Source organism: Papio anubis, chromosome 15, assembly GCF_008728515.1.
Source record: "Papio anubis isolate 15944 chromosome 15, Panubis1.0, whole genome shotgun sequence".
In the NCBI taxonomy this organism is placed as follows: domain Eukaryota; kingdom Metazoa; phylum Chordata; class Mammalia; order Primates; family Cercopithecidae; genus Papio; species Papio anubis.
The window spans coordinates 40124951-40151248 of NC_044990.1; the positions used below are offsets into that span (position 1 = coordinate 40124951).

General features: G+C 38.2%; 1 protein-coding gene across 1 annotated transcript; it reads right to left on the reverse strand.

The window, feature by feature from the left end:
* Nucleotides 1-13559: 13559 nt before the first annotated feature.
* Nucleotides 13560-20440, reverse strand: PCDH20 (protocadherin 20). Its single transcript, XM_003913931.5, has 2 exons — nucleotides 19628-20440; nucleotides 13560-18577 (listed from the first exon to the last, which is right to left on the reverse strand). The coding sequence occupies exons 1-2, from the start codon at nucleotides 19757-19759 to the stop codon at nucleotides 15851-15853; spliced, it is 2859 nt and encodes a 952-aa protein (XP_003913980.1). The 5' UTR covers nucleotides 19760-20440; the 3' UTR covers nucleotides 13560-15850.
* Between the last annotated feature and the right edge of the window lie 5858 nt (nucleotides 20441-26298).

Sequence of the window (26298 nt, forward strand, 5' to 3'; positions counted from 1 at the left end):
GAGTAGCCTAACTGGGAGACATCCCCCACTAGGGGCAGTCTGACACCCCACACCTCACAGGGTGGAGTACACCCCTGAGAGGAAGCTCCCAAAGTAAGAATCAGACAGGTACACTCGCTGTTCAGCAATATTCTATCTTCTGTAGTCTCTGCTGCTGATACCCAGGCAAACAGGGTCTGGAGTGGACCTCAAGCAATCTCCAACAGACCTACAGCTGAGGGTCATGACTGTTAGAAGGAAAACTATCAAACAGGAAGGACACCTACACCAAAACCCCATCAGTACATCACCATCATCAAAGACCAGAGGCAGATAAAACCACAAAGATGGGGAAAAAGCAGGGCAGAAAAGCTGGAAATTCAAAAAATTAGAGCACATCTCTCCCTGCAAAGGAGCGCAGCTCATCGCCAGCAACGGATCAAAGCTGGATGGAGAATGACTTTGACGAGATGAGAGAAGAAGGCTTCAGTCCATCCAACTTCTCAGAGCTAAAGGAGGAATTATGTACCCAGCACTGAGAAACTAAAAATCTTGAAAAAAGAGTGGAAGATTTGATAGCTAGAGTAATTAATGCAGAGAAGGTCATAAACGAAATGACAGAGATGAAAACCATGACACGAGAAATATGTGACAAATGCACAAGCTTCAGTAACCGACTCGATCAACTGGAAGAAAGAGTATCAGCGATTGAGGATCAAATGAATGAAATAAAGCGAGAAGAAAAACCAAAAGAAAAAAGAAGAAAAAGAAATGAACAAAGCCTACAAGAAGTATGGGATTATGGAAAAGACCAAATCTACGTCTGATTGGGGTGCCTGAAAGTGAGGGGAAAATGGAACCTTAGTTAGAAAAATGCTCTTTCAGGATATCATCCAGGAGAATCCCAACCCAGTAGGGCAGGCCAACATTCAAAATGCAGGAAATACAGAGAACGCCACAAAGATATTCTCGAGAAGAGCAACACCAAGACACATAATTGCCAGGATTCACCAAAGTTGAAATGAAGGAAAAAAATCTTAAGGGCAGCCAGAGAGAAAGGTCGGGTTACTCCACAAAGGAAGCCCATCAGACTAACAGCAGATCTATCAGCAGAAATTCCTACAAGCCAGAAGAGAGTGGGGGCCACATTCAACATTCTTAAAGAAAGAATTTTAAACCCAGAATTTCATATCCAGCCAAACTAAGTATTTCATAAGTGAAGGAGAAATAAAACTTACAGATGCAAATGTTTAGAGATTTTGTCACCATCAGGCCCGTCTTTACAAGAGACCCTGAAGGAAAGCACAAACATGGAAAGGAACAACTGGTACCAGCCATTGCAAAACATGCCAAAAATGTAAAAGACCTACTGAGGCTAGGAAGAAACTGCATCAACTAAAGAGTTAAAAATAACCAGTTAATATCATAACGACAGGATCAAGTTCACATAACAATATTAACCTTAAATGTAAATGGACTAAATGCCCAATTAAAAGACACAGACTGACAAACTGGATAAAGAGTCAAGACTCCATAAGTCTGCTGTATTCAGGGAGACCCATCTCACATGCAGACACACATAGGCTCAAAATAAAGGGATGGAGGAAGATCTACCAAGTAAATGGAGAACAAAAAAAAGCTGGGTTGCAATAGTCTCAGATAAAATAGACTTTAAACCATCAAAGATCAAAGAGACAAAGAAGGCCACACATAATGGTGGTAAAGGGATCAATTCAACAGGAAGAGCTAACTATCCTAAATATATATGCACCCAACAGTATGTCTTAGATTCATAAAGCAAGTCCTTAGAGACTTACAAAGAGACTTAGACTCCCATACAATAATAATGGAGACTTCAACACTCCACTGTCAACATTAGACAGATCAACAAGACAGAAAGTTAACAAGGATATCCAGGAATTGAACTCATCTCTGCAGCAAGCAGACCTAATAGACATCTATACAACTCTCCACCCCAAATCAACAGAATATACATTGTTCTCAGCACCACATCACACTTATTCCAAAATTGACCACATAATTGGAAGTAAAGCACTCTTCAGCAAATGTACAAGAACAGAAATTATAACAAACTGTTTCTCAGACAACAGTGCAATCAAAATAGAACTCAGGACTAAGAAACTCAATCAAAACTGCTCAACTACATGGAAACTGAACAACCTGCTCCTGAATGACTACTGGGTACATAACGAAATGAAGGCAGAAATAAAAATGTTCTCTGAAACCAATGAGAACAAAGATACAACATACCAGAATCTCTGGGACACATTTAAAGTAGTGTGTAGAGGGAAATTTATAGCACTAAATGTCCACAAGAGAAAGCTGGAAAGATCTAAAATTGACACTCTAACATCACAATTAAAAGAACTAGAGAAGCAAGAGCAAACACATTCAAAAGCTAGCAGAAGGCAAGAAATCACTAAGATCAGAGCAGAAATGAAGGAGATAGAGACACAAAAAACCCTCCAAAAAATCAATGAATCCAGGAGTTGGTTTTTTGAAAAGATCAAGAAAATTGACAGGCTGCTAGCAAGACTAATAAAGAAGAAAAGAGAGAAGAATCAAATAGACACAATAAAAAATGATAAAGGGGATATCACCACCGACCCCACAGAAATACAAACAAACATCACAGAATACTATAAACACCTCTATGCAAATAAACTAGAAAATATAGAAGAAATGGATAATTTCCTGGACACTTACACTCTTCCAAGACTAAACCAGGAAGAAGTTGAATCCCTGAATAGACCAAAGCAGGCTCTGAAATTGAGGCAATAATTAATAGCCTACCAACCAAAAAAAGTCCAGGATCAGATGGATTCACAGCTGAATTCTACCAGAGGTACAAGGAGGAGCTGGTACCATTCCTTCTGAAACTATTCCAATCAATAGAAAAAGAGAGAATCCTCCCTAACTCATTTTACGAGGCCAAAATCGTCGTGATACCAAAGCCTGGCAGAGACACAACAAAAAAAGAGAATTTTAGACCAATATCCCTGATGAACATTGATGCAAAAATCCTCCATAAAATACTGGCAAACCAGATTCAGCAGCACATCAAAAAGCTTATCCACCGTGATCAAGTGGGCTTCATCCCTGGGATGCAAGGCTGGTTCAACATTCACAAATCAATAAACATAATCCAGCATATAAACAGAACCAAAGAGAGAACCACATGATTATCTCAATAGATGCAGAAAAGGCTTTGACAAAATTCAACAGTCTCTTCATGCTAAAAACGCGACAATAAATTCGTATTGATGGAACGTACTCAAAATAATAAGAGCTATTTATGACAAAACCACAGCCAATATCAGACTGAATGCGTAAAACTGGAAAAATTCCCTTTGAAAACTGGCACAAGACAGGATGCGCTTTCACCACTCCTATTCAAATATGTTGGAAGTTCTGGCTAGGTAATTAGGGCAAGAGAAGGAAATCAAGGGTATTGAGTTAGGGAAAAGAAGAAGTTAATTGTCCTGTTTGCAGATGAGACATGATTGTATATTTAGAAACCCATTGTCTCATCCCCAAATCTCCTAAGCTGATAAGCAACTTCAGCAAAGTCTCAGGATACAAAATTAATGTGCAAAAATCACAAGCATTCTTATACACCAGTAACAGACAAACAGAGAGCCAAATCAGGGAATGAACTTCCATTCACAATTGCTTCAAAGAGAATAAAATACCTAGGAATCCAAACGTTAAGGGTGTAAAGGACCCTTCAAGGAGAACTACAAACCACTGCCTCAGTGAAATAAAGAGGACACAAACAAATGGAAGAATATACCATGCTCATGGATAGGAAGAATCAATATGGTGAAATGGCCATACTGCCCAAGCTATTTATAGATTCAATGCCATCCCCATCAAGCTACCAATGACTTTCTTCACTGAATTGAAAAACTGCTTTAAAGTCTATATGGAACCAAAAGAGCCCCGCATTGCCAAGACAATCCTAAGTCAAAAGAACAAAGCTGAGGCATCACGCTACCTGACTTCAAACTATACTATAAGGCTACAGTAACCAAAACAGCATGGTGGTACTGGCAACAAACAGATATAGACCAATGGAATACAGAACAGAGTCCTCAGAAATACCACATCTACAGCCATCCGATCTTTGACAAACCTTGAGAGAAACAAGAAATGGGGAAAGACTCCCTATTTAATAAATGGTGCTGTGAAAATTGGCTAGCCATAAAGTAGTAGAAAGCTGAAACTTGATCCTTTCCTTATTCCTTATACGAAAAATTAATTCAAGATGGATTAGAGACTTAAATGTTAGGACTCCAATACCATAAAACCCTAGAGGAAAACCTAGGTAGTACCATCTGGTGACATAGCAATGAGCAAAGACTTCATGTCTAAAACACCAAAAGCAACGGCAACAAAATTCCAAAATTGACAAATGGGATCTAATTAAACTAAAAAAGCTTCTGCAATAAAAGCAAAAAGAAACCACCATCAGAGTGAACAGGCAACCTACAGAGGGAGAAAATTCTTGCAAACTACTCATCTGGCCAAAAGGGCTAATATCCAGAACCTACAAAGAACTCAAAACAAACTTCTTACAAGAAAAACAAAACAACCCCATGGAAAAGTAAGTGTGCTGATATGAACAGACATTTCTCAAAGAAGACATTCACAACCAACAGCATACATGAAAACGCCATCATCACTGGCCATCAGAGAATGCAAATCAAAAACTACAATGAGATACCATCTCACACCAGTTAGAATGGCAATCATTAAAAAGTCAGGAAACAACAGGTGCTGGAGAGGATGTGGAGAAATAGGAACACTTTTACACTGTTGGTGGATTGCAACCAGTTCAACCATTATGGAAAACAGTATGGCGATTCCTCAAGGATCTAGAACTAGATGTACTATATGACTCCAGCCATCCCATTACTGGGGATATACCCAAAGGATTATAAATCATGCTGCTATAAAGACACATGCACACGATGTTCATTATGCACTATTCACAAGGCAAAGACCTGGAATCAACCCAAATGTCCATCAGTGACAGACTGGATTAAGGAAAATGTGGCACATATACACCAAGTGGAATACTCATGTTTCTCATAAAAAAGGATGAATTTGTGTCTCAGGACATGGATGCAGCTGGAAACCATCATTCTAGCAACCATCACAAGAACAGAAAACCAAACACCGCATGTTCTCACTCATAGGTGGGAACTGAACAATGAGATCACTTGGGCTCGGAAGGGGACATCACACACCGAGGCCTATTAAGGGAGGGGAGGGGAGGGATTGCACTGGGAGTTATACCATGTAAATGACGAGTTGTTGGGTGCTGATGAGTTGATGGGTGCAGCACAGCAACATGGCACAAGTATACATATGTAACAAACATGCACATTATGCACATGTACCCTAGAACTTAAAGTATAATAATAATAAAAAAAATAAAAAAAAAAACAAATATCATTCAGTTAATCCCATCCCAAACTGGGTTTGAGATGAATTCAACAGTTCAGAGCTATTCATCCTAGCTCTAATCAACTGAGAAATATTTTATGTAAATAAAAACACCTCTGTTTTTTTCTTTCCTTTTTTTTTTTTTTCCTGTGGCTTTGTTAGTAAAAGTGAAATGAACATGCAGTGGAACACAGTAGGACCACAATATGTGATCTTAATTTCCATTTATATTTACATTGATTATTATGATATTTTTAAACTTAGAAAATGATATGTATTTAACACCTTTGTATCATAACGATTGAAATATGTATTGTAAAAGTTACATGGATAAAACAATATTTTGTGAAACTGAGTCAGTTGAACTCGACCTCTAATGGATGTGTTACATGTTTTTCAAGATAGTGTAGTCCTTTTCTATTACTGCTGTAATAAATTGTCACAAATTTAGCAGTATAAAATAACACTCATTTATTAACCCCTAGTCTTGTAGTCAGATGTTTGGTTACCGACTGGCTCTGCTGATCTTTGCCTAGTGCTTTGCAGTGCTGAAGTCAAGGTGTCAGCAGAGTGGTGTTTCTTTCTGGGAGCTCTGTGGGTGAATCCTCTTCCAAGCTCATTCAGATTGTCAGTGAATTCAGTTCCACGTGGTTACTGGACTGAGGTTTCCATTTCCTACCTGACTGTCATCTGGGAGCCTTTTTTATCTCCTTAAGGCTAGATAATCTCCCTATTTTAAGGTCCATATGTCAATTACATTTTCTAGGTAAATGCAACTTCCCTTTTGCCATGTAACAGTCACAGGTTCTATGAATTAAGGCACGGTTACATTTGGGGGACTCTTAAGCCCATTGCAGTTAGATTGATAAATGGTGATTGTGAGAATATTGAGCTTACTTTATGAAACAGCAATCAAGGAAGATGAAAGGGGAAGAAAACACTGGTTTCTTAGAATTCCTCCTGGCTCCATGAGACAGAAGTTTTGTGTATTGTCAGAGATTTTACCTTTCTTTTCCAATACACATACTTTTAATACTCATGTGTTTTATCTTCAATTGAGTAAAATAGCATTTCCCATCAAATGATTTGATTGCAAATATTGTTATGATACATGGCATCTAAACCAGGGTGTCCTGAGTCAAACATAAAATACAAAAAAAGGAATTAATTGGATTTCCTTAAGTTATATTAGATGTTTTATTTGAAAGAATTATAAGCCAACATAAATTCAGTTATTCTTATACTCAGTTACTCAGAAATCTGTGCATTCATGTATTAAATATATTTACAAATAAGATTGGGGAAATGGAACATTCTAAAGTGCTTTTTATAGAATAATAGTATTTTGTTGGATTAGTTCAAGAAATCGGACATATGAAGAATAGTTGACTTTGCTAAATTTAAATGCTTAGATGATTCAGTGGAAGTCTTTTAGAGATAAACTAAATACACGTTACTGAAGTTCTTCTGTTTGCAGTGAATTTTAACTGCTATTTACAAGAAATTCTGTGAATCAAATGGCACTTTTTACTGTTAAAAAATGATGGAAGGGGCCGGGCGCGGTGGCTCAAGCCTGTAATCCCAGCACTTTGGAAGGCCGAGACGGGAGGATCACGAGGTCAGGAGATCGAGACCATCCTGGCTAACACGGTGAAACTCCGTCTCTACTAAAAATAATAATAATAAAAAAAAAACTAGCTGGGCGAGGTGGCAGGCGCTTGTAGTCCCAGCTACTTGGGAGGCTGAGGCGGGAGAATGGCGTAAACCCGGGAGGCGGAGCTTGCAGTGAGCGGAGATGGAGCCACCGCACTCCAGCCTGGGCGACAGAGCGAGACTCCGCCTCAAAAATAAAAAACACTAAAAAGAAAACAAACAAAAAAAAGATTGAAAGCATCATAAATAAGAAGCTGTCTCAACATAAACCAATGGTATTTTTTAGCACCTGGTTCATGGTTAGCATTGCTCACATTCATTTGACTTTGAATATGTTTAAATTTTATAATTGAATTAGAAAAATGGAAGGAAACTTGTTTCGCAATTTACTAAAGCAGTGGGTAAGGGGGAGAGGAGCTGGGTGAGTGACGCTTTTTTAGAGGAAGAAAGGAAATCAAAATAATTTTATTTATTTTTAAAATTAAAAAAAAATAGTTTATTTTCTTCCTTTGCTCTTTTTATTCTACCTTTACGGTGTTTTGATTTGTTCTATGAATTGTTTAGAATTACCTTCTGTAGTGTATTTTTCTTCATAGTGAATGTATCTGCAGTGATTTTATACATTAATATTAAAATGTCCTTTCAACATACATTTCACCAGACATTATAACATCGAAAAATACTGTAATATAGTATTATTTGAAATATTTATGCGACAAATAGCAAAGTCCATTTTACATTCCATTAAGTCAAAACTTCACGTTGCCAAGAAATTACCTTAAAAAAATTTACACAAAACTATAAAACTGAGGTGATATTACATTTGCAAAATAAAAACTAGCGCTATTCTTTTGAAATATAGTGGCAGGGTTACTTGTAAATATGTAAAGTCAATGAATATAATAATTATTTTTAAATTATTGTGAAAGGTAAGCATATGATCTTTTTAATAAGAGTGATTGGTTCACATCTCAGTACAAACATTTCTTTGATCATTTAAGTGAAAGTTGATCTTTGGAGCTATAGGGAATTTTAATATTTCAGATGCATATAGGAAATATATAAAAGCAAAAATAAAAAATTAGATTTGGCTATTCTAGCCGTAGAACACACCCAACCCTAATTTTGTAATTCATATATACTGATATTCTCCTCTATTAGCCTCGAATATATAGGGCATATCTCCAGGTAGCGCTTTTATCTGTCATAACATTTCTTGTCTCTCTCTGGTAGAGGTGCTTATGTAACAGCTACAGGTGGGGAGTAGATGGGAGGAGGAATGCATTCATTCCTATATATGTGCGGTTCACATTTGTTCTCCCAAGCTGGAGAACAACTGTTTTGATGGAGAAAAATTTTATCCCTGTGTACAGCACAATGATTTGCTTGTAATAAGTACAGACTAATAGTAAATATGTTTAGTAAATGAATCGTTGATGATAATAGTGTTTATCTTTGTTGAAGCTTCAGGGTATTGGACCCTAAAACTGTAAGGAATAAGAAAATGCCAGGCGCGGTGGCTCAAGCCTGTAATCCCAGCACTTTGGGAGGCCGAGACGGGTGGATCACGAGGTCAGGAGATCGAGACCATCCTGGCTAACACGTGAAACCCCGTCTCTACTAAAAAATACAAAAAACTAGCCGGGCAAGGTGGCGGGCGCCTGTAGTCCCAGCTACTCGGGAGGCTAAGGCAGGAGAATGGCGTGAACCCGGGAGGCTGGAGCTTGCTGTGAGCCGAGATCTCGGCTCACTGCAAGCTCCAGCCTGGGTGACAGAGCGAGACTCCGTCTCAAAAAAAAGAATTAAAAAAAAAAAAAAAAAGAAAATGATCCCAAGTTCCCTGGGAATTGTAACATTTTATGATTTACTGAGATCCTAACATTCAGTTATCCTGAGTTTACATTCAGTTACCTTATTAAATGTAAGCCTGGTCTTTCTCTTTTTCTTTTTTCTTTTTCGATTTAAAATATTTTGAGTGACATCTTTTTCCCCCTATATATAGTGATTCCAAATTACCTGATGACCAACTTTTTTTTGCTCAGCTTTAAAAAAACTTCCTTTGATCAACATCTCCCCATTCTCATTTTCAAATCAATCATGTCCTTTATATTCACACTTGAGCCTGCCTTTTCTATAATCTAACATATAAGTGAATTTTACATAAATATTTATTCACATATTAGAATCTAATTTATTCCTTCCATTTTTCTGCTAATCTCATAAAACTTTTCTTGATTATTCTCACATATTCTCTAAAGTTTTTTTTTTTACTATTTTATAAAAATTATTATATTTGTCAAATATATAAATTTATTTTTTTATATATTTTTCTCTTTAGAAGGTACAAATAACTTCATTTGGAAAATTGTGTCTTTTTTCTCTAAGTACATGCAAGATAAGTGTGATTCTTAATAATTCATTTTAATAATTAATTTTGATGGACCTCATTTTTAGGTGAGATTTATCTCAGAAAATTTATTTTAACACCTGGTATATTGTCTTTGTAAATATTTTGTTAACTTTCTAATAAAGGTAAAATTAAAGGATATGTCTTAATGGAAACGTTTGAAGGAAAAGTATACTCTGCTAGCTATTTTTGGCAGGATTTTGAACATTTCTTTCATTTATGACTGCTGTCTTCTCTAATCCACCCTGCTAATTTTTTTTCTTGTTTTTTTATGTCTTAGTTTCTTCAACTGTAAAATAAAGAGGTTGGACTAAGTTACCTCCATAGTTTCGCAATTTAAATAATAATCTGTATTTTTTTTTTTTTTTTAAGGCAGGGTCTTGCTCTGTCATCCATGCTTAAATGCAGTGAAATAATAATCTTGACCATCATGAGATTTCCAGATGAGAAGGATAATGTTGTCATAGGAATTAAAAAAAAAAAAAAAAGTCCAAGTGTCCTAAAATGCAGAATTTGAATAAATAGAGCATACTGAGTATATATAGGCCTTTAATCTAAAACACTATCAACTTTATGGAATTTTTTAATGTAACATAAATACCAGTTTGGTGAAAGAATGAGCAAATAAATTGATAAGACAACCTCCCATGGCACACCATTTAGTTACGATAGCAATAATTAAGCTAATATTTGTGGAACGCGGTCTGCGCAAAATATTTTGCATGAATTATCTCATTTAATTTTCATTTACACCATGAAAGAGACAGTAAGTTCATAATTTACACATAGATGAGTCTTAGGAGGGGAAATTAGACTTTTCTAGAAGCTGGGACTGTATATAATATTGTTTTTACATCTGCTAAATGTTTATTTAGGCTGAGTTTGAAAATTCTACCATTTGGTATTGGTTCTTATTAAATTCTTCATTTAAAACAACATAATACTTGAAGCATAAGACGTGCTAAGTGACTTCACTGGGTTTTAAAATGATGTTAAATGTTTAAAATAGTGATGTTAAACCTCAAGACCTGCATACTTCTTGGCTCTAACTAGCCATTTCACCTGGTCATATTTCCCAGGTCTTGTTAAGAGTTGCCTACAACCAACATATCATTCTTTCTTGGTATTCACATAACACTTGAAGTTATATTTACACCTTAAATTATCCACTTGACATTTTATGTCTTAAGTTTTCAACAGGAAGGACTCTTCTACATGTGCCTATTTTTAGTACAACCACAAGTAAAATACTGCAAATGGCTTAGATGAAATGTTCTTTATGAGATCAACCTCATATTGGAATATCTGTCACATGGGCACAGAGTAATGTTTGTTAAATTGAAGAGGATTGACAGTCATAAAGATGAAATAAACTGGGTAAATTAGTGCCTTTATAATTCCATCTGTGTCATAAAATCCAACATTGGAGAAGGGGGTTATGGCTCCAACACTTTCATTGCTGACTTAATGTTTAGTAAATGAGTTCTGTATCTTTTTCAAATTTTTACAAAAACTCAAAATCAAATTATGAAAACTATTTACTTTCTGGTCATCCCATGCAGATTATCTCCTATAGCATCAATAAACTTGTAAACAGCTATACATTATTTATATCCTATATTACCTTCTATAATAAATCTCTTTTATATTCTCTGGTTTAAGTCCCCATTTTTCACTTAAATTGTCACTAAATCTTATAACTAGCGTCCAGAATTTTCTTCATCATAAGCTCTACACGTGGTCAAAAGTGATCTTTTAAAAACATAAACTCTCTGGTCTAAATGCTTACAAGTCCCATTACCTTTCAGATAAAATTGTAACCTCCAAGTATGGCACATAAGTTTATTCATTATTTGCTGTACACTTGTGTCTCCCAGCTCATTGTTAATCATCCTTTTTTAAAATTCTCTTCATCTCTTTAGCCAAGGAAAACTGCAATATCTGTGGCTCTTCAACCATGACATTCTCACTCCCACATGTGCTTTGCCTACTGCTCCCCACTCAAATGCCCTTCCTTCCTCGCTGCCATTTTCTCTTGGCTAACTTTTCCTTTATTCAAGCTCATAACTTCCTCTGAGAAGGGTTCAAAATAGACCTCACCTCCTTTAGGGAACCTTCTCTGACTTTCCAAAATTGGGTTAGGTCCTGCTCACATAGTATCCAAAGAATAGGCATTTATCACATATGTTTTGAAACTGGGTTTCTTTTTTTTTTTTTTTTTTTTTTTTTTTTGAGATGGAGTCTGGCTCTGTCGCCCAGGCTGGAGTGCAGTGGCCAGATCTCAGCTCACTGCAAGCTCCGCCTCCCGGGTTTACGCCAGTCTCCTGCCTCAGCCTCCCGAGTAGCTGGGACTACAGGCGCCCGCCACCTCGCCCGGCTAGTTTATTTTTTTGTATTTCTTAGTAGAGACGGGGTTTCACCGTGTTCGCCAGGATGGTCTCGATCTCCTGACCTCGTGATCCACCCGTCCCGGCCTCCCAAAGTGCTGGGATTACAGGCTTGAGCCACCGCGCCCGGCCGAAACTGGTTTTCTTATTGGCTTTTCACAGGATGATGTAAGTTCATTAAAAGACTTGTAATATCAGTACTAAAATATGTATGGGATAAATGACTGTATGACTGATTTTTTAAAAATCACCACGGTATTCTTACTTCTTGGCATCAGCGGGTTAAGTTTTAAAGTTCACTCAATTTTGTTTTATATCCTCAAAGGAAGACGTTCCTAGTTTAGGAGTCTATTTTACAAATGCTACTATATAAGGACAATTATATACAAAAAGTGACATTTAAAAATGATTATAGGCTATGTATTTATGTATGTATTATCTGAAAATATACATGATTTGTTATTAGAAGTAGAAATAACTTAAAAAAAATACTGTGCTGGAACTTTTTAGCTCAGGAATCCAAACCGTTTTAATTGATTTTTTTTTCTGCTTTGAGTCTTCTTGCAGGCCCATCAATTCTTTACAATAAATATTTATTGACTACTTGCACATAAAGGTACAGCGCTAGGCAGAGAATGCCTAGATCAGCGATATGGCATTTTGTGGCAATTTTGACTGCTTTTTCTCAGTGAGCAAATTTACCATAGAGGGATGAAAATGCTCAGGTATTTCTGTCCCTGGCCTCCATGAACTGAGGCTGCCCAAGGAGTTGAAGAACACCAGGTGGTTGATGCTGCCCTTTCATTACATTCTCCATTGTCTGCCAGGGATCAGGACCTCACAGGGTCCTCACCTCGGGAGGAGAGATTGGACCCTGAACCTGCAGAGGAGAGAGGCTTGCTTAATTTCCCCCTTTATAGTTGTCAATGTAGACATTTTCTGGGAGCACAAATTAGAATCCTTGTGAGAGATGTTACTGCAAGCAAATCAACTTCATATACCACTCCTAAAAATTGCTTGTAGTGATGTTATTTCACAATAAAGTCATGCCTGGTGTTTTCCTAAAATACATGTAGAAAATCCAAAACACTACAAATTTACATTTTTTTGAATGCTTCAATACTACAAAACTGTTTTAAAGAATTTATTTTTTTCCTCTTCCAACCACCATTGATGAAAGCCTAACTGCCAGGAGAGCTTCTTTTTTTTTTCTTTTTTCTTTTTTTTTTTAACAGGGTCAGGAAATCTACCCTAAGTAGTCAAATAACGTAAATTGTTTTTTCCCCTGTAGCTGAAATTGCTATGTTGGTTTTAAATTTCCCAATTCAAATTAATGAACAATTTTCTCTGTGGTGTAAGAGTGAATTTGGCAGTGCAAAGATCACAGCAATCTCTTCTTCATTAAATTGGGCAAAGAGAACTCACTGGTTCACAAACTGTTAAATGGATATTAGGGGTTTTAATGAATGGAACATTTATTTTTGTGCCAGCTCAACTAACAACATTGACATGATTAGCATACATTTTGGCAACTATTCTAGCACAAGGTGTCAGTAAAAAGGAGCTTTTATCTTTGAGTTTAATTTACTTTAGCTTTCCTTGTTATTAATGTTTTTAATGTGAATGAGATGTTTTTGTAAAGGAAATCCTGCCACAAGAAGTTATTCAGAAATACATATTTTTATTAATGTTACAGGCATTTCTCATGCTGGAGATAAAGTCCATTCCCCAAAACACATGAACCTTCTTCAAATTTGGAAATGAATCGAAAATTGTGCTATTTGTACTGATGATGAAATTATTGCACTTATGGAGGATTCTTAAAAAATAAATAGTGTTATTTTTATCTCATGAAGTTCCTTTCTTTACAAAAAAGAAATAAGAAATAAAATATGACTCTTAAGAGATGTTTCCTCCATTGCTCCATATCAGTTATAAATGAAAAGTTTTGGGGGTTAAATGATCTTAGTCTCTTAGCTCAGATGCCTCTCATACAAAAGGAATTTCCGATAAAAATATATTTAGTTTTTGTAACAAATGTTGCTGCCTCATATACTTATTATTTTATTTACCGAAATTCTCAAACTGAAGAAAAATAAGATAAATGAGTTAACTAATACAAATCTAAAAGAACTTGATTGTTTGCATTCAATTTCTTTTTTTGCAGAGTATTTTTGTTTTAAAAATTATCGCAAGTTATTGCAACACTGCTAACAGAGGATTTGTTATAAATATGTGGTAAAATGAAAATGTGTAATGATATTAAATCTATAATCAATTAATATGAATGTGCACATACATGGGTGCAAATTTTCATATGAACTTACATCAAATATTTAGGCATACTCTCTTTCTACTACATATATGTCTATAACTACACACGCATTTAATAATTTACCCAATGTTTAATTGAGTAATGAATTAGTTTAATATAAACTTTAATATAGCAGAATACTACAGTTTACTCACATTTAACCCTAAAAACAAACAAATGACAGGCACTTCAGTGAAATAACAAGCCCATGTTCAAATATAAAATGCTAAAAATGATAAAGAAATTATGAAAATATACCTTTAATTTGCAGACATATAAACACTTTTGGTACAGTACAGATGCATGATGCCAAAAAGTAAAATGATCCAGTTTAAGCTAACACATTCCTTGTTTATACAGATTATTTTGCTATAGCTCTCATATAAAATAATATTTCCAGTTCACACAATGAATTGAAAGTGATAAATCACTGATGAAATAGCTTTCTTCATTGCAAGAGATTCAGTAAAAGCTAAATTATCAAAGAAATCTGCTGCAGGGCTTACAAAAAAACTGTGGGACTTAATCCAGAACCAAAGAAAGGAAGGCAGAAATGGTAGCCAACAAACCTAAACAACAACAAAAAGATAAGTACAGTATAACTTTCATATAAAAGGCCCAACTAAAACAACCAGTAGTGCACACAAGCCTCTAGAAGAATTCACTTTTAATATGATTTCTATTTTCTTATGTGATGGAAGATTTTAAGCCTATAAAAAGTCTAATATATAACCCAAGTATAAAGTACAACCAACAAGTTGTGAAAGCACTAAAATGTCATGAATGCCTATGAAGCAACTAAGGATTGAAGCATTTCTTTGCTTCTGGCTGTTTTTCTTGGGCATAAGATCTAGTTACATTTTCTGTAACAAAGAATGTATGTGTGTATATATATATATATATTTCCCCTGTAATAACAGCAAGTGCAGTGGTAAAGCAAACAGAAAGCAATTCGAGTACACAGAAAGTGGAATACTCTTCGGCAGATCGAATTTGTAACACAAGGCAATGTTTTTATCCTTGCTAAAAAGGAATTGCACTTCTTTTTAATGCCTTCTCTTTCAAACTATATATGCACTTTTGAGGTAATAAACATTCTGTTTACAAGTGCATTTCTTTTTTTTTCTTATATATTTAAATAGGGTGAAATTTAATTTACTTTAATTTCATATTTGTTTAATGTTAAAAACAATATATTTAAAATATACTCTTTCATTAATTTCATGTACAACTGTCAAGTACAATACCTCAGTTCCCTGCAAAGGAGCAGCTGATGCCCTCTTGTGGTGACAGGAATTTTTAGATAAAAATTTGTTCCTTTTTCTTACCTTACTCCCAGGTTTTATCAATCATCTGCTTGGTGTATGAAAGCTGCAAACCATGTCCAAGCTTTCTTTTTTTTTTTTTTTTTTAATAACAGTCCTATGGCTGTTAGTACTAATTTTCACTTAAAAATGCTGTACACATTTTATAACCTCTGAATTTAAATTTAAAAACCTGTAAACAGCTATTTACAATATAGAACAAGTTATAAATTAGTCGTCCTTCATTGTAACTGCCATCAACACTCTCCTTTTTTAGGTGATGAAGATCCAAAGTCAGTTAAAACATTTCTCCGTGTTATTCCACCATGAAATATCAAATATTAGAAATATCCATTGGCTTTCTCTCTCGCATGTGCAAGTCAATTTTTCCTTTCAGTGGAATCTGTACTTCCAAATTTTCATCTTCCCTGGGATGCTTTTTCCCTTTCCTTAAACAGATGTATATGCCCATCCCTGTGACCAGTGTGATGGAACCCAAGCTTATTACAGACAGAGCTACTAAGGTGGGCATACAGGACACAGATTCTACCTTCCTATGAGTCGGTTCTATTGAGATTTGTGGTTCTTTCTCCTCTATATTAATCTCTGGTTCTTTCCTTAAAAGACTCTCAATGTAACTCTCATTACTGACAGTGTCATTGACAAATAGGTTCACCATGACCGTGGAGTGGAGAGGCTCAGGATAACCATGATCACTCACTTTCACCAGTAAGCGATGGAGCCCATAATCTGTCTGCAGCAATGCCTCTTCCAAAGTAATGTTGCCAGTTTTTGGGTCAATCCTGAAGGACTCAGGCCTAGGGCCTCTTCTCCCTATGATGCTGTAAGCTATGACAGCATTCATGCCTGTGTCTTTGTCGACAGCATAGACTTCTGTAACCGGGGAGCCTGGGAGAGTAGAAGGCAGTACTAACAGATAAGACATATTAGACTGAGGAAATAAAACAAGAGGAGGGTTGTCATTGATATCTAGAAGGAGAATTGTGATTTTTGCTGTAGAGGAGAGGGCGGGCTCACCCCCATCAACAGCCTCAACCCACAAAGTATAGGAGCTTTGCTGTTCTCTGTCCAAAGAGACTTTAGCCCTCAGCATACCCTTTCCTGTATCTATGACAAAAATATCACTCTGGTTCACCACAGAGAGGGCAACCCATCCATTTCGCCCAGCATCAGCATCTGTTACACTAATTACTCCAATCTCACCATAGCCTGGAAAGTTTTCAGGCACAAAAAAGCTGAAGTCCTTGTTGATAAACCGAGGACTGTTGTCATTTTTATCCAACACTGTGAGGGCCACAGTGGCTACTGATTCTCTGGGTGGCTTCCCACAGTCAACAGCTCTGACGGTGTATCTGTACTTTTCTTTCTCTTCTCGGTCCAGCTGAGTAGAAACTGTCAGAATTCCTGTGACACTGTCTAAGGAAAAATATGATGGAGCATCAGGTCCCAGAAAATATGAAACTTGGCCTCTTTCCCCACTGTCGGCATCTGTAGCATACAGCTTAGTCAAAAAGGCATTGGGTGAGTTGTTTTCTTCAATGGTTAGTTCTATTAAGGGTTGAAGGAAAATTGGAGCATTATCATTGTCATCTAAAAGTTGCACTTTAATTACTCTTTTGACATGAAATCCTTCAGAGTTCCAAGCCACCACAGCTACTTCATAGAACTGCTGTAGCTCATAGTCCATAGGTTTTGTGGTCTCTAGTAAATATTCATTATTGTATGGTTTGTAAGGTGATAACCTAAACGGGCCTTCACCATCCAGGTAGCAGTTAACCTTGTATTTACCTTCTGGATCTCTTATGGTGAAAAACGCAATGGGAGTGTTCACGGGTTCCAGTTCTTTCAGATAAACAACACCATCTATCTCGTTTGCTATGTAACGAGGGACAATCTCAGGGGGTCTGAAAATAACTTTGATAACGGACACAAGAGCCGTGATTACAGCAGGGATGCAGCCTGGTCCATTAGCAAGGATGGTGAGCTTGTGAGACTGCAGAACACTTCCCCCAATCTTATTGAAAAGTTTAATGACTCCAGTGTTTTCATCCAGGTGAAATAAATCCTTAGATGCTTGTGGAACTTTCTGACTGTAAGAATAAGTAATTTGAGCATTGGTCCCCAAGTCTTTATCCACAGCCTGGACAGCTGCAATTGGGGTGCCCACTGTAGCATTCCCATACACAGTGACATTGATTTGTGAGTCTGTGAAGAAAGGGCAATTGTCATTAATGTCACTTATGCCAATGGTGAGTGTGGCACTGCCCAAAAGTGGTGGAGATCCACCATCCTCAGCTATGATGATGCTCACATATTGGTCCTGGGTTTCCCTGTCCAAAGCACCCATGACAATTAGGTAGGGGGTGCGCTCCCCGTTCTCATTTTCCTCCACGTCCAGGGTGAACATACCATGGTAGTCCAGTAAGCGATAGGTCTGTACCCCATTAATGCCTACATCTGGGTCCACAGCAGGATGTTCTATGGCCAATCGGGTGTTTACAGGTGCATTTTCCGGGACCCACACCGAGATTTGGGAAACAGGGAACTGTGGGGCGTTGTCATTGATGTCTCTTATGGCGATCTTCACCTTCACAAACCTGAAATATTCCTGAGGCAGGACAAGCACATCCAGCAGTAAAAGACAAGAGTCAGAAGAAGGAGAGGAGGAGATGGAAACGCTGCCGCCCCACGCGGTCCCTCCGCCCCCTTCAAGACACAGGGCCTCCCTGTCGATCTCCTGAGCTGAAGTGTGCAGCTCCCCGGAGCGGTTGTCTAGGGTCACGTACTGGCCACTCAGTCCCCGGGAGGCCAGGCTGAAAGAGAGAGGGGGGTTCCACTCAGCACCGGTGCGCTCTGGCAGCTGCGAATGCGGGTCCAGCCTCCCTGCAGACCGGGGCAGCAGCCGCAGGTCCTCGGCCAGGCTGCCGATGAGCACCCCCGCGGGCAGTCCCTCGTTCAGGCTGTACAGAAGCTCGGTGGCCCGGCTGTGACTCGCGAGGCAGCTGAAGGGTTCCACGAAGAGGAAAAACAGAAACAGATGCTGGCGTGGGGGAAGGGAAGAAAGCTCATTACACACATGGGGAAATAGGGGTCTGAGAGAGAAACTAGTGCCCCTGTGATCCTTGCTGTCCCCATCCCCGTTCCCAGAAGCAAAACCTCTAGTTAGAACGGGGGCGGAGAAGAACCCCGCTGCAAAGGGAGATCTGTGGGGCAATGTCGTCTCCAAAACTTAATTTTGCTGTTCACTTTCTGTCCCCTCCGCCCCCGCCTTCCCCCCCCCCCCCTCAGTTTCCCCATCACCACCCTCATCCAGCTAACTTCAGAATCCCAAACCATAAAACATCCCCGGAAACACGCCAGAGTGGAGAGGATTCCGACCCAGAGACTGCGCAACGCGACAGGGAAACCCAGGGTAGGTGATGAGGAGGGAGGGGGCTGGTAGTAGAGAGCACTGAAAGGTGGGCAATTTATTTCTCCTTGAAGAGTCTGCCATTAGAGTGCTGGAACACGCAGTGTGTTACACTAGGAGAACCGTAAAAACAACCACAATCGCGATGATAATAATACGGAGAAACTACTAACACTCTCTCCTCCACCTCCAACACTTTAAGTCTTAGATCGGAGTGATTTGTATTTTAGCACACATCTGAAATCAAACCGAAAGGATCTGGATTTCCACCTCTTACCAAGCCGTCACTAATCCCCCCTCCCTTAGGGGGAAGCAAAGTAAACGCGGAAAACGGTTATGCAAAAACAATCTGTCAATTGCAGTAGGCATTCATAGTCAGACGCCAGCAGCAGGAAACGATCCCGAACCCCTGTATCTAAAGCAGATTGAGCGCACCCCTGATCCCCTACACCTTATCTGGATACATTTCTTGCTTCAGAAACTTCCTCTCATGACCCAAGGACTTCCCTATTCCTTGTTAAAAGGAAGACACATTATCCCAAACTCCCTTCCCTCCCTGTGCCATCCTTCCTGTGAAGTTTACATGAAGGTAGAAGGTTTGAAAAACCATCCGAGTGGAAATTGCTTCATAATACTGCAACTTGTCGGGGTCGCGGGGCTCCTTGAGCTCCTAACCCTTACCGGCAGATTCCTGTGGCTGGTGCTGCTCCTGGGACGATGTAGACGCCCCATATCCAGGCGCGGGTGCCAGGTCGCCGGGTACCAGCTCACTCCCAAGGCCCGCGAGCTGCGCGCATTCCCTCGGCCACGCATTCCCTGGGAGGCTGCAGTCAGAGCGCTCTTGAAGGGAGGGCGGCAGAAGACACTCCCTCTGGGTTCATGCAAATCGCTGGGGGAACTTCAGCCAATAGTCACTGGCTCTTCAATTAAGGACGGGAACTCAAAGAGGGCAGAAAGGCAAGGGGGCAGAAGGGCACATTCATGGTCTCCTGTCCCGGTCGCAGGTAACTGCAGACCCTGCCAGAGGAGCTGGAATGGGGGAGCTGCTCCTGAAGACTGCGAAGAGGCACCTCCGGGTTGGGCACAGTAACGCTTGCCCACTAGCCTGCTTCCTTGCTGCACCAGTCAGATGCTAAGTCCACAGGTTGCTAGCAGGAGAAGGAGAATTAAAATAAATAAATAAGCTTGTATTTGTATATGGATGTAACAGAGAGAGGAAGTCACAGAGCAATCACAGGCGCCGTCTCAAAACGCCCGCTTTGCCACCAGTTCCTCCTGGAGCCTCGGATCCAGCAGTGTTGGCACAGAGAAAGACAACGCACTTTTCTCAGCGGAGGGAAGGAATCTCAGTTTCTGTGTAACGTAGGGTGAACCAGAAAAGTAATATGAATTCAGTGAAGGTTTCGACATACCCCAATTTTGAATCTTTGCTGTGGGCAGTGGTAGAGCTTCTGCTAGTTTACTAGTTGGAGGCTCAAATGTCTCTGGGTGTCTGCCTTGTGATCTTATTTTAGAGACAGTAGTGGCTTCTGGATGCAGGGAAGAGCCAAGAGGAAAGTAGAAACAATTGTGCTGTAACACAAGTAGTTCTGCCTGCAAGTAATTTTTAACACATTTATCTAAGTCGTAAATTGGTGTGGGGAGGGGGAGGGATTCACTGAAGCTTAGGTAAAAAATTGGTTATTTTTCAAATTAGTCCTTCCTTCTTTCCCTCCCCTCTTCCCCTCTTCCTTCCTTCCTTCCTTCCTTCCTTCCTTCCTTCCTTCCTTCCTTTCTCCCTTCATTCCTTCCTCCCTCCCTCCATCCCTCCCGCCCTCTCTCCCTCCCTCCCTGCCTCTCCCTTTCTCTCTCTCTTTCTTTCTCCTGGATTGCCTATTGGAAAACTGGTCCTTGGTAAAGGAATTGTGGAACAGTGTGTTGCCAAATGCTTGCATATCCCCTATGGCTTTGACACTGAATAGCTATGTAACATGGAATAATCCCATAACGCCTGGGCTTCTGTTTCCTCATTTATAAAATCAAGGCTAGTGGGTTACTCCAGTACATTAAGCCTCTGAAACACTTTTTGATCTGCAGGTTGCCATATAAGTAATGGAAAAGCCCATGATTCATCCTTTCCTTGAGAAGACATTTCTCTTCATCGCTAGGCTTCCAGATATCCTCTGCACGGTCCTAAACATAAAACCTCACATACTGATGACCAGTGACTGAGCCTAGAATGGAAAAAGATCTTTGATACCTGATTTCCATATGCTTTCTGTAGGAACTACTTCAATTTTCCTCTTCCACCAAATGCTACCTAGAATATAAATTACTTGGCTGAGTTAACTGTTTTGCTTCTGATCCTTCTTATTTTCTCCTCATTTCTACTAATCCTAAAGACAGAGTCCTAAATATGGACAACACACAACATCAAAACACCTGGTGGGTAACAGCTTGTTATTGTGCAAATGGGACTGTACATGGAGTTCACAAGTCTCTCTATATACAAATTTGGCATATAATTGTTCAAATTATATTGGTCGGGTTCACTGGCTGGTAAAATCAGTTCCTTCAAACTCTTTACCGTGAAAATGGAGCACTGATGAAGTGGTTGAAGTGGTAAACCTCAGCCCCCAACCACTGCCACCGCCCCCCTACCCCCGGCCCCCACTACATACACACACACTCTCAGAGGAACATGCACATCTGAGTTGAAGGTTGGTAAACAAACTGCAGTCAGGGAAGCATGATCCCTCTCCTTGTGCTTTTTAGCTGCTGGTTCTGCCCTACAGCTGAACTTTTGCCATAATTGGTAAATATTTACTTTGAGGTCTGTAGTTGAAACATACTTGACTCCCCAAATCAGTACCAAGCTGCTTCTGAAATGTGTTTAACTTACATCTTTACACAATACCCACAGCTTCCCGAAGTTGGAGGCCCACGGCCAGAGTTAGGCAATCTGTCAGCAGTCAGAGGACCTGCAATCTGAAACAATTCTCCATCTAGACAGAGCAGCAGAGTGGGCTGTTTATCCGCTCACAGGTCATGCCCTCTCCAACAAGTTAAGATCATCCACCTTTTTGGTGGAAACATAGGGAGCCATTTTCTTTATTTTTCCTTTGTTATAAGGACATTGCACAGGAGCCATTGTTTATGATGACAGTCCAAGTGAAGTGACATTTTCTCTTTGTAATTATATCTCAAGTCTTTCATTTTCCCTGGCCCCTTACTCTCCCTTTCCCTGCTTTGCAGTGGATGCTTGTAGTACAGATGCACTTCCTTTTAAAATGTTCCCCCAGCCCACACCAGCAGAATCTTCGTCTTCTGACCCTATCACCCAGCTGGTCTCTGTGGAAAGGGTTATTACCATACCTCCCTTTATTAAGTTGAAAAGAAATTAAATATACCCATTTGGCCATAATTATTCTCTAGAGTGTTTCTAAAAAGCATAAACATGAGTTATAACAAAAGTTCTTCATGTAAGTTGAAACACAAGAATTGAACACATCTTGAAAAATAATGTTTGGAATGACACTAACAACCACATTTGCTTTAAGTGACTATGGTGATTGCAAAGTCCCTGCATGGAAGTTTGTCCTCAAGACTGGGAGATCTTGGCATAATATTGAACAATACCTTACACGCCACATTTCAAACCATTCACTGACCTACTTGTTATTATCTTTCCTCTCTGAAAATCCGAACAACGTTTTACACATGTTTACACCTGAATTGGGCTTAAATAAAATAAAAAGGACTAAATAGGCTTCGTTCTTCCCATGTATCCTTTCTGTGGGCATTGTGAAAGCATTTCCAAACTCTTATTCCTTATGATGCCAACCTGTGACCTACCTTCTCGTGTCACATATTTCTAATGATGACTCAGAAAGCTTCTAGGCTATTAGTCCCTTGAAAATAATACTTAAGAACTTCTTAGATGTCTCACTTGCTCTGGGCCTGCTTCCCAGGTGTTTTGTAAAAATCGATCTAGAAGAGCAGTTAGATTATATGCCTCCCAAGCCTATTTTTCCTATAGACAAGGAAAACAACAGGATAGATGGTGTACTGAGCTGAGCCAGAGGAGTGGATGATATTCTCTGGGTTGTTGCTAAGTTCTGGGTGACTTTAGACAAGTCATCAAACTTCTCTGTTTCAATTTCATAAAAAAAGACCCCGACACACTTCATGCACGTATATGCATGAAATGGCTTACCTCATATCTGGCATTAACAGACACTGCATGCTGATACACAGGTTATCTTGATTATTACTTATTGCATTCTATCACTAAAAGATACTATTTTTCATTTACTGCAAGCCTTCTGTTTGTAATTTTATTATCTCCACTATAAAGATGTGAGCATGATTATAAGTATATATCAAGATACCATCTTTGGCTGGGCATGGTGGCTCACACCTGTAATCCTAGCACTTTGGGAGGCTGAGGCGGGCGGATCGTCTGAGCTCAGGAGTTCGAGACCAGCCTGGGCAACATGGTAAAACCCCGTCTCTACTAAAAAATAAAAAAATAAAAAATTAGCCAGGCGTGGTGGTGGGCGCCTATAGTCCCAGCTACTTGGGAAGCTGAGGCAGGAGAATGGTGTGAACCCGGGAGGTGGAGCTTGCAGTGAGCCGAGATCGCACCACTGCACTCCAGCCTGGGCTACAGAGCAAGACTCCGTCTCAAAAAAAAAAAAAAAAAAAAAAAAAAAAGGTAAGAATAAAAGATACCATTGTTAAACTTTTTACGTTTTAAATCTTTTTAAAAATTTTTTTGAAGCACTATGCTTTACAGGTAATTTTATTTGTATTTCTCAATTAATTCTGCTTCCACTATTTAGATTAGTTTAACAGTATTGTGGTATACACAAAGTTTCATGTAATCACTATATACACAGATATTCAAGCCATAACCATGTACATGTTCTGGTTAATTCATAATTGCAAATAAATATAAGTTTAGAATATTACCTTATTTTAAGGCCATTTCTTTTTTTTTTTTTTTTGTCTTGTTAATAGAATATTTAAAATTAGAAGTCCCTTTTGATGAATTAAAATATATGTATGTGTGTACACAAAATATGTCATTAATATATAGGTACCTATGTAAAAGTGTAAAATATACCACATCTACATGTAACATATAATAAATATATATATACAATGAAATATTATATCTCTATTCTGTTTTGATTCAATCATCAAGTTTAAGAGGATGATTACATCTGAAAAACCAATACAACGTCTGAGAAATGATAGATTGGTTATCTAGTGTCAATTATGTTTCAAACATGCTACTAGGTGCTTGACATATGTAATTTAGTTAATACTCATAGCAGTTTTATAATATGGTTATTATTATACCAGCTTTACAGGCATACATAACATGCTTGTCCAGAGCCTGATCTGTGACCTTCAAAATATGTGATCTTTCTACTCTGGTATGCCTTTCTCATCTGAATGAGAAGATAAAGGGCCCGCACACATTTAAATGTATTTCTATTCAACAAACATTTATCACTCATTTAAAATTAAAAAACAAAACAAAACTGGAGGCACAGATGCGTTATATGATGCCTTTTTGAAGGAAAGGATTCTTTAGTCCATTACTACTTCCTAAATAGATACATACATGTGGACACAACTTGTCTAAGCTGTGTGGCTAACTTAAATCTTCTCCCAATGTATACATGTAAAATATATAATGTGTGCATAGCTGTGTGTATACTTGAAAGTACTGAAAAGCCTTGGGTGATTTTAGGGATCACCTAGTTAGCCCTCATTTTGCATGTTAGTTGACTGTGAGAAAGATGACTTATAGCTGACTCAAATTATGAAAATATTCCCATTTCTTATAATAGTACTAGAATTTAACCTCACGATTACTCTGATATTAGAGGATAACTTATAAAACCAGTATATTTTTTAAACCATCTATGTTTAAGATCAAAAGCCTTGATCTTAAGAGTTACTCTAAACTTTATTTTATTTTATTCCTTTGTTCAAATTTGCAAATATTTACAAATATTTTTAAGTAACTACTGAAGTACTAATTACTTTTTAAGTATATCACACAAAATTAAAAACTCCTACTTCATTTCCCTACACTATTCAGAAATTAATAGTGACACTAATAGGGAATCAACAGTGAGGCCTCTTGCTAAAAAAGCTGGACAGTTAGCAAATAAACATACATTTACACACTTGCATGAAGAGGGTGCAAATGAGTTAATTCACTATAAAACTTGTATTCTAAAACATTTACTGCTGTACTGTGCAACTCATAAATAGGACCTTTGTAAGCATTATTCTGTCCTAATGACTACTTTATGCTTTAGGAAACTTTGTGTAAATAGATTTTACATTTCTCCTCTTTCCCTATATATTCCAATAGGAAAGAATAAGATAGGGTGGAAGGGTCCTTTCATTTCAGAACTCAATTAGCATCACTTTAACAGGGATAAAAATAACTGTATGAAGTCATTAGAAAACCCCAGGCCTAATTTTAGCTAACATTTTCAACTTTTCCTCCTTATCCTGAAAATAAATTTTAAAAGTCATTTTCAACTCATTTTAATTGCACATTCTTTCTTCTCACTTCTGGTAGAGGTGATAATGAGCAGTGAAATCATCAAAAGAAAGGTGGTGGGATTGAGGAGGGAAAGAAATGAAGGGCATAGAAAATCCACAAAGTGGATCAGGAGTTGCCGAATAAAGAACAGTTAACTAAATGCGGTTTATTGATGATGCATATGCCTTACTTCCTGGAGTCAGTCCCTGGGAGATTTGAAAGAAGGAAAAAATACAGGCTGTGCAAAGAATAAAGCAATCGTAAACCCTATGAATTAGCATAGAAATTAGGTCAGCGCCAAAACAAATCTATTGAAGGAGACAAAGAATTTTAAATTTTGTTTTAGGAGACTGATCATCTATTTCTTCAGATACCTATTTTTTATTCTCACAAATTTAAGTGTTACATATGGGAAAGTTTAATGAAAATTTATGCTTAAGTAATGTTTTTATACAGATCAACAGATCTTTTGACTGGCTTGATAAAATCTCTTTTTATTTGACTCTGTGAGTCTAAAGTGCGATTGTTAGAAAACTGCATGACTGTTCTAATCTCAGCATGTGTGGCATATATCAAAGCATTGAGTGAGTATCATAGGGTCAGTAAAAGACTTTGTCAATGATGTACATAGTCAATATTTTCATGGTGAAAATAGGAAAAGCTGCGATCACTAGCTACTTCTTTCTTGATATCTTTTTAGAAGGAGAGCAGAGTTTGCTGACCTCAATTTCATTTACTGCTAACAGCCAGCAATATTCAGCACCTAACTTTCACCAAGTGCATGGTGGACATTACATTG